We start from the raw sequence: 13,083 nt of genomic DNA, 5'->3' as shown, positions 1-13,083 counted from the left end.
TAGGTAACGATGCAAGTGGGTCGTGGGGTACATGATAATTCTCTTGATCGCATTTGGATGTTCACTCCTACACAATCATTGGTGGAAACAGCAAAAAAAATGTATTATCAGTAAATCCTCCTGTCTGTTGTATCATCAATCAATCATCATTATCGTGGATAAGCGAATCATCTTTATTGGCAGTGGGGGAGATGTATTGCTCTTTCTCCTGCTGCACAATTTTGTTATCCTGCGCATCCAAGCTTAGCCAACTGCTCAAGTCCACACTGCATTTTCACACCAAGGAGTTAACTGAACAATCTTCCGATGATTCACGTTGCGATATGTCACACGTTAGGTCATACCTTATGTCAAATGTTGTCCTTACCCCGCACCTCCAATTAGTACGCTTGGCTACCAAGGAGTTAACTGAAAAATCATCTGATGATTCACGTTGCTACCAACAAGAGCCATGCCCGAAATGTCACACGTTAAGTCATACCTTAAGTCATATGTTGTCCTTCCCCCGCACCTCCGATAAGCACGGTTGGTTACATACGGTGCGAAAGAAGTTCAACATACATATGTACATATTTATCCTATTTAGGGGGACGAGGGAAGGAACAACAAACTACACACACAGCAGTCCTGAAGAAATTAGTTTTCAATCTAGATGCTTTAAAAGTGCAGAGCTTCAGTGGCTTCCTAATGACATTGACGAACGTGACAGAGATCCCCCCCGGCCCCCCCCCCATTCAAGGACTCATGATGGGCCCGTCCGCTACGGCACAACCGGGGTGGCTGTTCAACCTGCCAACGTTTCTTGCCTAGTTCAACGTCCTGGTCGTCGGTGAGGATGAGCACGATGTTCGGCCGGATGTTGCGTCGGTCTCGCTGGAGCTTGCCCCGTCCTCCGGCCGCCGCCGCCGCCGGCGCCGCCGCCGCGGCTGAGCGCGCGCCGCTCGCCCCGTCGGCCGCCAGTGCCGCGGTCAGTGCCAGCAGCAGCAGCACCAGCAGCTGCTGCTGTTGGCGCCGCCAATGAGGCTCCGGTGGCACCGCCATGCCCTCGATGGCGCGGAGCGTCGCTGCGGGAGCTCTGGGGGGGGTGGGCTTGGGGTCGTCGTCTCGGGGAGTGGCGCTTTGCGTTGGTTACGGCCGTGCGAGCGGTCGCATGCTCCTCCGCGCCGGTCAGGGGCGTTCTGCTGCAGACGCCTGCTGTGGGACAGAACGACGCAGAGGGGGCGTTGAGGCAGCGTTAGTTTCGGTGTATGGCAGTGCCCTGGCCACTTCGCTAGTGTATCGCAAATTATCTTTAATGGCAATTATTATGGTCAAAGTGGTTTTCCTGCTGAAACTCAGAATCTTTACTTATCCTGGAGGAATCTGATTAAGCTATGTAGCTCTTTTACAGAGATGTCCCATCGGGGTGCCACGGTGGTGAGATGTTATCTACCTCGCCTGGTATACATGAGGTCGTGGATACGATCCAGACCATGACGCCTGCTGTATATTTGGAAGTTGCATGTTCTCCCGTGATTGTTTGGATTTTTCTCCGGGCCCTCCGGTTTTTCCCTCCACATTTAGAATCAACATGCGCTGAGAGTTTTTGGCTGCTATAAATGTCCACATATAACAATAGTAATTTATTTGTAAGCCACTTCGTTGAGTTATCATTTGTGGCCAGGTCGCTTAGTTTCGGTGGAGAGTCAGCACGTTACTACAACAAACTATACAAAACACAATATAAGAGTAATAAAGGGAAAAGGTAAGAAAGTCACTTAATAAATATCAATAAAGTATCGAAGCACAAATTGCATAAGTTCACAAAATTCCTGCCAAACGGGGAGATCTTTTTCTTCTTCTTTACAGCTCTGAGCTCGCACGGGGAATTTCACATTTCATGCCAGGGGTGAGTCTATCCATATGACGGCTCCTGTTGATGATTTTACGAGGAAAACATTGTTAGAAAAGCTTTCTGGTTAAGAGCATATTAAATCATTATAGCTCTAATTTACGAGCATTCGCTATACAAATTCCAATAAAACGTATTTTGAAACAATGTCTTACAAGAAAGTAAAGTCACTACCTATAGTTATATTATATATACGAATAAGTCGTACATTTCTGCAGGGGCATATAAAGTTCAAGGGGATATGTGCGAACTTAATTGCATTTGACAATGTTACAGTATCAACTAACTCAGAGCTATTATTAAATACAGTGACCATGATATATTATGGTGTACAAATATATTTCGTTCATGAATTCACACGTGTGTACACATACATGCATGTTGCACAAAATCAGTACACAGTTCATGCCGGTGCTCGTGCGCTGAAGAATGCAGACTAATGTTTTTTCTTAAATCGTCCGCAACATTTAAAATCATCCGTACATTCATTTTACATTTTTTACGACACATCAAAGTTAAATAACGCACAATTCACGAAACAATACGTTGATTTACAGAAGGAAAAAAATGCGCGTGCATCTAAAACCGACCTGTGTGTTTCCGAGCGGAAGCTGCTGAGGAGTGAAAGGGAGCGCTCTTTGCGAAAACGCGAGCGAACAAGCGAGCCCGAGAAAAAGACACTTGGCGATTCCCACACGGATCGAGAGCGTGTACCCCCGCGCGCGTGCGTCGGAGCCCACCGATGACATCAGTTACGGAACGCGTGGGTGAGTGAGCGAGCGAGCAAGGGAGTGAGCTTGGTGGTGGGGGGGGGGTGGTGTGAGACAGCCCACCAGGCACACGCCCTCCCCCACATCGCACGGGGGAGAGGGGGGGATGAATCACCCAGGCCGGCCGGACACGCTCATTGATAAGTTGTGACGTCCGATTGGGCCGTGCATTTATACCACGCGAGATCGCGACGTTACCCAAGTCGATCGTCTGCGACAGCACTGTCCCGAAACGCTCCGTGGATTGTTGTAAAAAAGAAAAATCCATCAAAGTCAATAGAAATCAATGTTTAAACACTGGGCGGTGGTGGTTTTTTCCATCATTGATGATAGCCTTGAGCCAAAGGTGAAAAATTCACCATTCCTGACCAAGGTCTCTCGAACGGGAGACAAGGCGACACCAGCCTCTCTGTCGCAGCTCCGGTCGTCTGGAAATCACCACCTCTCCCACTCTCACCGCCTCTCTCACCCTCCTACCCTCACCGCCTCTCCCACCCTCACCGCCTCTCCCACCCTCACCGCCTCTCCCACCCCCACCGCCTCTCCCACCGCCTCTCCCACTCCCACCGCCTCTCCCACCCCCACCGCCTCTCCCACCCTCACCGCCTCTCCCACCCTCACCGCCTCTCCCACCCTCACCGCCTCTCCCACCCTCACCGCCTCTCCCACCCTCACCGCCTCTACCACCCTCACCGCCTCTCCCACCCTCACCGCCTCTCCCACTGCCACCACCTCACCCACCCTCACCGCCTCTCCCACTCCCACAGCCTCTCCCACCCTCACCACCTCTCCCACCCTCACCGCCTCTCCCACCCTCACCGCCTCTCCCACCGCCACCACCTCTCCCACCCTCACCGCCTCTCCCACCCTCACCGCCTCTCCCACCCTCACCGCCTCTCCCACCCTCACCGCCTCTCCCACTCCCACCGCCTCTCCCACCCTCACCGCCTCTCCCACTGCCACCACCTCTCCCACCCTCACCGCCTCTCCCACCCTCACCGCCTCTCCCACATTCACCGCCTCTCCCACCTCTCCCACCCTCACCGCCTCTCCCACCCTCACCGCCTCTCCCACCCTCACCGCCTCTCCCAACATTCTGTCAGAATCTGAAGACTCCCGTTGATCTTTAATGTATTCTCCCGCACCTCTGAATGCCCTCTATTAAGTTCAATCTGTGCACGTTTATAAATTGTATCAATGACTGAATGAATCAAGACCACACGTCACTGCGACAGCCGTTAACTTAACACAATGTGGTACTCGTTTTACCAGCCCCCAAAGGGGTTTGTTGGGCTGAGTTTACCACAATGTGGATTTGCACTAAACTTAAACTATTGTGTATTTCATCAGCTAAGCCCCATGCGAGCTATATAGCTCTTTTTCAGAAGCGACCTGGCCACAAATAATAGCCCAACGAAGTGGCCTATCACGTGGAAATGTCTAGCAGCCAAAATACTCTAAATGCATGATTCTCAATGTGGAGGGAAAAACCGGAGGACCCGGAGAAAAATCCACGCGACCACGGGGAGAACATGCAGAAAGCGTCAAAGTCGGGATCGAACCCACAACCTCCTGTATACCAGGCGAAGTAGTTGACACCTTGCCACTGTGGGGCATCGCTGGAATTGAGCTTGGGGGTGTTGTCATCGTGAGTGCTGTGTCACATCGCCACCCAACTAATTTGGTTAAAGTTAAAGAAAGAAAGTCAACGTCTTCAACATTTACTTAATTCAGAATTATTAAATAACGTCCATTCGAGGCGTCAATATATATATTTGTTTTATACACACATATATATAATGATGCATTGTAAAACATAATAGACCACAGCCGTTTTAAAAACAAAGTTTTATGTCACTCATCATTGGGAGCACATCCAGCCGCTGACTGGAAGTTCTGGGTTTAACTCCTGGGGCGGTCGCTCTCTTTCCAAATCAAACGCGCTGCCTCACCGACTTGTCGAGCGATATGAATTGTGAAGTGCGGTAAGAGCGTTGGCTCGGCCACCGTGTGTTTTTTTTATCCTTTGATATCTATCCACACACACGGAATACAAAGATCCCCTGTGCAGCCTCCAACAGACTGTTGGAGCAGGTGCTGTTCGTGAGAACCGATGACGGCGGGTACGGTGTATCAACTTCGAGGGAGTGGTGTGGTCAACAAGACAACTATCTGACCACCTTCGCCTCTTCAGTGCTGATATTGACATACCGTATCAGGCACTCGATTAAGGCTGCATCGACCAAGTAGAGACCCAGACCCTGTTAAGATGTTCGTCACCGATGTTGGCCAAGATGGGGAATCAAACTCGGGTCACTGGGTGCATAGTGCAGTATGCAAACCATTACACTACCATTCCCCAGAGATACGTAGCCACACACACACGTTCACAAGCACGTATACGAACACACGTACAGGGCTATGTAACAGGCCAACTATGCTGCTACGGCATAATGAGTGTGGGTGTGCGCGCGTCTCGTTATGGAACTGTGGAGGAGGGAAAAAACAAACAGAAGCACATTCTGTTTTGTACATCAATGTCACCGACCTGTTCGGGAGACTCCCGACAGCACGGAACACGAAGCGTACAGAAATAACCCCGTATGCCACCATAACGCCGCAGCACAACAATAACGCGTCTCTTTAATCAAAGCCAGCCCCGGCGCAGAGCGCATCAAGAGAAAATGTGCGCACGGCTGTTCTTTGTTTGCATAGCTGGCCGTGTTTTCAGCTGCGCCGTGCTGCTCTACGCTGCTGCGTTTCCCCAAACAGCCCCGACAATGCCATGTCCAGCTCTCGGGTCTCACTCACGGGGCCAATGATGGCACCGCCGGCGGCGGCGTGCGCTCTCTCGCTCTCCGCTCGTCGCCGCACGTCGCCGCGTGGACCGATCGAAGGCGTCCGACGCAGCAGCCGCCCCTGCGCAAGGGGACCGCGGGCAGCGGGGGACATCGGTCGCAAGGGCCACAAGAAGCACAGACGCCCCCAATTCATCTTCATCAGCCCCGGCAGAGGCTCGCCGGGCGACAGGAGGAAAGTGGAAACTGATACCGCAGGCCGGGGGGAAGAGCCCCAAAAGCAAAACGGGGGGCTACGTTGACTGGGGGAGACAGAAGGGGACTCGTGGAGGAGCCATACCTGCTAAGTGCCAGAGCTCGGGTTAAGAATGACAGCCAATTGCTGAGAGTGCCATGCTGGAGTGAAAACACTCATCTCCACTTACAAAACTTTAATGTATTATTTTGGTGGGGTAAATCATTACTTTTGTACTTGTCACAAACTGTATTCCGATCGTGCTATCAGAGTGTTGTGAAAGCAGGGAACCAACCATTTATCTTCTATAACTCACTATGACAGCAGAGCTGCGTGTGACATTTGGGACTGACCCAGAAGTCTCGTCAATGGTCTTTCCCGTGACATCTCTGGAGGGCCTGTCCTACCACACAGCTTCTAGGCCCCACCCCATTCAGATGCACGCATGAACCACGAGTGTGTCAAACAGCCAAATATTCCCTCGGAGCTGGAAAAGGTCAAATTACGTACGACACTTGATTTTACGCAATGGGGAATTTTTCGTGAAGTCATTGGTGAGAAAACCGGCTCACTACACTGGAAAACCTGTTTCCATTGAATGAGGAGGCTGTCTGGATTCAAATCTGAGCTGTCAGTTCTCAACGGTGACTCAGACCCTGGAGACAACGCAGCACCGTCCACTTTCATGACTTAAGATTTAAAGGCGATCACTGGGTGTAAGGGTAGCTGTCAAAAACTTTGCTAAGACGCTCACCTCAAGCAAGGCATTGCTCGAGTCTGTCAACGGACACCTGGGCTGGTTCGCAAGGGATCAATGCATCGCGTGATTGCCTCATTCGAATCCAAACTCTTCTCTGCCGCCATTCCTCGCATTTTGTAAGGAGCTATCAGATGCATCGCATTTATGCATCATAAAAAATGTCAATTTTACAATGCCAATCCTTCTCCTTAATGAATAGACAAATGAAATATCCATTGGTGTATGTGCAGAGCCCTTTTTGGAAATCCACTGCTGGATGAGGGTTTCGAGAGTTATTTGGTGAAATTTGGGGGGTATAGACAATCGGCATGGGAACACGTAGGTACAGTACAACAATTAATTCTGCTGCACTCACCTCTACTGCCATTACGCTAACCCACAGTCTCATAACACCTGATATGATTGGTGGTCCACTATTCAAGCTGCACCCTTCTGAGATTGGAAGAGGTGGGGAGTATTGAGGGTGACTTGGTCTGAGGTACACATCTAGAAGTGTCTAAACAGACCTAGCGGAGGGCTGATCACTTTTGATTTTGCAAAAGAGACGTTTACGTCTCAATGGGCTCTCACCTCGTTATACATTAAGTGCACGTGATCATTCGGGCTGAGATAACCTTAAAAATGTGTCAAAGAGAACATGTTTTTTTCTCTCTCTCTCTTGCGTGACTTTAAACAACTGTGAGAACGAAGCAGTGGTCACACGTGTGCTTGTTCCTCTCATTAAAAGCTGGCAAAAAAAACGCGGTTCGCTCCAAAATTTTCAGCAAAATCTTAAAAAAAAAACATTTTTAGGAAAAATTAAGGGCTGCGGTTCTGGGGATTTGGAAATCAGCGGCCCCCATCCTGCCGCAGGAATTGCACAACCACAGGCTGGGAAGTCACCACCCGGGTGTTTGTGAGAACCATCCAATTGACGTTGTATCACGGAGATCACACTGCACCATCGTTAATCACCACGGCAGCGGAGTAAATAATATCTCTGCCCTTTTTAGTGGTGCCTCAAGGCGAAATTTCACCGGGTTTTATTTTTTGAGGGAGCAGAGGGTGGGGGAGAATTTCCGAGACGTTTTAGTACGATGGGTTTAAAAAACAAATCCCGACTGATTGATGCAATGTCACTTTAAATGCCGCAGTAAAAAAAAAAGTCAGTGAAAGTTAACGTGTGAATAACGCAGATAAAACCATAAACTATCATGATTGGAGAGTGCTTTTAAACCTGATCTGCTGTCTTAATTAAAATTGTACTTTGAAAAAGGTTGCACATAGAGAGAAAAAGCTGACGGTGTCATCATCGGCATTCAACGTTTCTTACTGCAACAGGATAGGGTAATTAAAAAAGTTATCGTCCATTGTGAAATAATTTTAATTGGAAAGCAGTTTGAACCGCACGACTGAATATTGGAGCTCTGCGAAATATACGGTTTATAACAAGAAAAAAATAAAGTTTGAGCGCATATCAGAATCAATGGAAACACGCAGGGATGTCAGTGTCACCAGCACTACGGTGTGGATACGGGGACAGCGAGGAATCTCACGCGATACAATCTACACACTACCAAGTGGGGGGGGGGGGGGGTGTAGCGGTGGTGCAGCGGTTAGGGCGCTGCACTACGAACCCAGCGACCCGAGTTCGATTCCCGCTCACGGCCACCATCAGTGACGATTATCTGAATCGGTCCACGGCCTCCCCTAGGTCGACTCAACCTCAAATGAGTACCCGGTGTGGTGTGTAAACATTGCCACTGGGGAGACCACCATCAGTGACGATTATCTGAACCAGTCCACGGCCTCCCCTAGGTCGACTCAACCTCAAATGAGTACCCGGTGTGGTGTGTAAACATTGCCACTAGGGAGACCACCATCAGTGACGATTATCTGAACCAGTCCACGGCTTCCCCTAGGTCGACTCAACCTCAAATGAGTACCCGGTGTGGTGTGTAAACATCGCCACTGGGGAGACAAAGGCGGCCGGGCGTGGTGTTGGCCACTCACCCCGTCGTGTGCCGTTCCAACTTTCATAGGTGCTCGCTAACAGCACTTGCCCCAACAGTCTGCTAATGCTATATGGGTTTTTGTGTGTGTGTTATTGACCCAGGTGACACTGCTGCCTGAATATAATAATTTGCTATTAATATGATACCTCTATGGAATGGAGGAACAAATGAGCTACACACTGACTCAACAAACGCAAGTTAATTTTCTCAACAAATTGGACCTGAATATATAAACTGCCCTTTTGAATTTTACACGAGAATTTACTTCTTTTGCTTATTTATCCAAGAGAGCCAAACTGAGTGGTAGGATTATTTCACAGGAGGGTCCTTCTTTGGGTTTTCTTTTTTAAATATGTTTTCAGACAATTAATGAGTTAAACCGAAACAGGAGGAGGATTTCTCCACAACTCTGAATGCCGCCTGATGAGGCTGGTTGTCGCCTGATGAGGCTGGTTGTCATTGCCGGTGAAACGTCACGGTACTTGAATTGTAAATATTCTGGGTTCACTCTCCAACACAGCGGTGTACTGAACTCGTAACGAATTGGCATGTTTTGTTTACGTGGCAAACCTTACTAAGTGGCGGTGTTGGGTGGTGGTGGTTTAACGACACATTTATATTTATGCGATCTAACCAAAAAAACCTTTTATGGATAATATTGGCCATGAAAGCCTACTCCTTGTTAAACTAATTAACGAGTTGTTTATGCAAGTGGGAGAAAACTGGGCCATTGGGAGAAAGGCCACATATACATGGGGAGCAACACTCTATCCCCCTACAGATGGGCACAGATGGCGATTATTCCACTTGCTGTACCGCCTTCTCCTGGTGCGCCAGGGTACGGCACCTCCTCGACGCCCATTGGAAAAGAGTTTCGCAACATTTGTTGCGTGATCTACCAACCCTCACTGCCTCCACAGTGATGGATTAAAGGTGCGCATGCCCACCACAGTCTGGTTAAGAAGCAGGAGATACCTCCCGCTATGGACAGCCTACATTCGCTAAGCTCGGCACAAGATTTTGTAATTATTGCGTGTGTACACAGTTCCATTTAGGAAGCCAAACCGGCACTGCCAATCCCACTTTCCCCTAGTCACCGCGTGCCCACAATGCCCAAAGATCTGCGGATCCAGACTTTGACTCTTCAGCAACCTCAAGAGCGACCACTGAACCTGATGGACGTCATCCTCGAACCCCGAGGGACTGCCGGCGACAATGACATGGTTGCATGACAAGGATGTCTGGCCAATTGATTAATTTGTAAGCATCAAATTTTCTGCAGATTCATTTAAAATATAACTGGTGCTGCCGTTTTACAATTGTTATTGGTTTAGCTACGTGTAAAGCAGCTTCACAACATTTTGTTTCCGTACATTAGCATCGACAGGTAAAGGGTGCAGCGCTGCAATTGCTTGGCGCACGCCCACCGATGGTAGAAGGGCCTCCTCCAGAGTGATCGCCAGAGAGCCCCCTCCAAATTTGATTTGGCCTCATTTACCACGCTGCACGGACATGTTGGAAAAGGTGAGAGTACCCACACTTTACCCCATCACATGCAATCTGACATTTGTTATCTCGAATTTTAGAACAACCCTCAACAAACGTGTTACGGAGAACATGCTATGAACAACACGCGTCAACGAGAAGTGACCAAAAATTCCAAGGTGGACCCTTCCATGGCTAAGAAGTCTCAAGACTCAGTGGGTGACTTTCTCGACAAACAAAGCACTATTATCGAGGACTGTCTTATTATAAATCAGAGCCATTCACCGCTGGCGGTACAGTACTTGCTGTACGAGAAAAAATTGGAACACTAGAAGCGTGAACACCTGCAATAGCGAACAAAAGGCTGTCTGATGAAGTCTGTAACATAATCTGTCTGTCGTGTGGAGACGGGCGTCAAGGTTAGGTCCCCGGCGGTAGTCCGTCTGCACGTGCAGAATCTGGCACCGTGCGAGGACTTTGAGGAGCAACGTCAGGCACGTCAAGGGCAAAAAAAACTGCTCCACGAGTGAACCCGAAGCATTGTGATTATTAACACAACAACAATTATAATAATCATTATCAATGGTGGCGTAGTGGTAACGCAAGGGCCTGAGTTATAGATTCCAGACTCGGGTGCATTTCTGTGTGGACTTGGTATAGTCTCTCCCCATCTTATTCTTAGGTTTTTTCGGTAAAGTCACGTGACTTTACCGAAAAAACCTAAGAATATGATTCCTTGCAGTCACGAATGCTTCAAATCTAGAATCTACCCGTCTTCTGCTTGGGTTTCCTTCCGGGTTCTCCGGTTTCCTCCCATCGCGAAACAAAAAAAAAGAAAACCACTCGCAATGTAAGTGGTGTCAGCCAAACTTTCCAATGCTGAACAAATAAAAAAAAATCACTCAATTGGGATTACACATGGCAACATCGCCCCCCCCTACTGCGAAAAACTTGGCAGGACACTCCTGAAAAAAATAAAGCCTCGAAACTTTCCTGGGTAAAACAAGCGTAACATTAAAATATCCAAGTCACGTCCCAGTGTCTGGACATGCAAATGAGTGACAGGTTTATGAGCTCAACTTCTTAAGGTGCCCTGAGCCCGTGATGTGAATTCCACATTCCGATGACAGAGGCAATTCATTGCACAGAAGAGACTGGCCGCTTTGACGAAGTGGTTCGTACTCATTTTATGGGCCCCAAGAAGGCGTCTTATTTATTTATTAACCAATAAAAGCCTCATTTAGTGCCAATATTTTTTTTATATATAAAGACCTGCATTGGTGCATTTGGACAAAGCCGCAGATTAAGCATTTTCTTTGGTATGGAACGAAACCAGAGTGCCCAGAGAAAACCCAGCCATATGAAGAGATAACGCACAAACTCCTTGATAGGCCAAAAGCATGCTTGCTGTACTACCTCACAAAGGAACATCACTATTATTATTATGTTTCCTAGGCAAGGTTAGAGATGGATAGATTATGGTCAGGATTTGATCGGATGGACGTGCTCATTTGACCAGTGCATGGCATAGGTCAGTGATGTGTAAACTATCAGTGTGGCCCTTGATGGATGTCCATTGTCATTTTCAGATGAGGACCCTCAGCCTCAGAGGGCTCCAGTGCTGTGATTGAGGTATATGAATCATTATACATTCATTATACATTCACCTTGCACACGAATAGCTTTGGGACATACGGGGAGTTCTGTTGCTGGTCAAAGTCTATAAAGGCATGTCAATTACTGTAAACATACAATCAATTGCTGAGCCTATAGGCCAGGTGCTAATTCCAAACTACAATGGTTCTTAGCCACTGCAGATTACGTCTGTGAAACATAGAGCCTTGCGCGAAAAGATTGGCACGGATAGCAAGCGTACTAATGATTTTATTTGACATTGAACATCAAGGGGGTAGTGAGATGAACTAGCGGTCGTGTATTCACCACTTGCTGCAGAAGTTCATGGTTTGAATCTCGCGGCCGCCCTGATTCAAATCCAGCGGCCACAATTTTTTATTACGGTGGGTTGTATTAACCGCAAAATGACATGCCGTCTGCTTCACAGTGGACGTTAAGGATCCCCACGACACCAATCTCAAGAGTAGGCCACTGTGTGCCGGTCTTATAGTCCAGAGGGGACCTAGGGCGTACCCATGGAGCCGTGTGGGACTCGTAAAACGTTAGGGACAAGAAATGACTTTGGGCTGGGCTGGACCAAGAATAGCCCAAACGCGGTTTGGGTCCGATTTCACAGGGCTGTGGAAACGCGCGCCAGCGCGAGGAGCTCCCCCCGTTCCCGCGTCACGCCGCTGCGCGAAAACGTTTGCAACGGGAGCTCACTCTTAACATCTCCCCGTAAGCTGCTGTTAGCCTGTGCATTAAATCCTTTCAACAAGCGTCTCCCAAATGTAGGGATACAGTTACGTTATGATGGTGTGGCAACCCAGCAGTGCCTTCAGCTCAACGACAGTTGCGTGCAGCACCCAGCTGAAGCTTGATGAACAATGGTTGAAATGGGAGCAACACAAAAAAAATAGGCAGAGTATGCGGTGCAAGTGTTTCATGGGTGAGTGGGTCGCATGAACCAACTGATGACTTTCACAGCAGGTGTTGAGAGTTGGCTGTAGCATTATCTCAATGTTACCTTTGTACGGCATAACAACTGGGACAGCAACTGCAAAACAGCATGTGCAGGATGTGGTCATTCATTAAAATGTGGACCCAGGCTCCAAACGATCAAACAAAGGGACGAGCGATAACATATTGGCGTGCATTTGGGAAAAGATAACTCAATACTGGATAGGAACATGAATGAGCCTAAAAAGGAGGGTGTTAATGAGTGCTCATTGCATGCTGAGACAAGTGATTTAACAACACGCACGTCACAAAAGAAAGCTGAACAAGAAAGTGAAAAGTACAAAAACATTTGCACTGAAAAATTCATTCTGGGAATCGCAATGAGAGATGGAAAAACATGGGTCGGAGAACAAACACGAATTAGAGAGATCACGACGACCATGCAGGGAACATCACTGGCAGGGAGGACTAACGATGGTTTAGACTGGTGACGAATGTGAGGGAACGCATCCGAGAGGATGATCATCATTGGAGGCAGAGGGATGAAGGAGCAGCTTGTGTGCAGGAGTGAGACAT

The 13,083-nt window shown here is 48.4% G+C and overlaps 1 protein-coding gene across 8 annotated transcripts in view; it reads right to left on the bottom strand.

Annotated features, from left to right (window-relative positions):
- LOC144931680 (extracellular sulfatase Sulf-1-like) overlaps positions 1-13,083 on the bottom strand; it is a 172,146-nt gene that overhangs the window by 51,655 nt on the left and 107,408 nt on the right. For 5 of the 8 annotated variants that reach the window (XM_078855819.1, XM_078855816.1, XM_078855822.1 and 2 more), the window contains one exon: positions 807-1,194. In XM_078855819.1, coding sequence (XP_078711945.1) covers positions 807-1,041 — 235 coding nt within the window. In that variant the 5' untranslated portion in view covers positions 1,042-1,194. Of the gene's footprint in view, positions 1-481; positions 593-806; positions 1,195-2,481; positions 2,644-5,472; positions 5,523-13,083 lie in introns of those variants that run through there. The other 3 variants (XM_078855821.1, XM_078855817.1, XM_078855824.1) reach the window with 3 other exon arrangements.

The sequence above is a fragment of the Lampetra fluviatilis genome, chromosome 4, assembly GCF_964198595.1.
Source record: "Lampetra fluviatilis chromosome 4, kcLamFluv1.1, whole genome shotgun sequence".
NCBI lineage: Eukaryota > Metazoa > Chordata > Hyperoartia > Petromyzontiformes > Petromyzontidae > Lampetra > Lampetra fluviatilis.
Note: the sequence above shows the minus strand (reverse complement) of the source record. Positions and strands in the feature narration are given on the sequence as shown.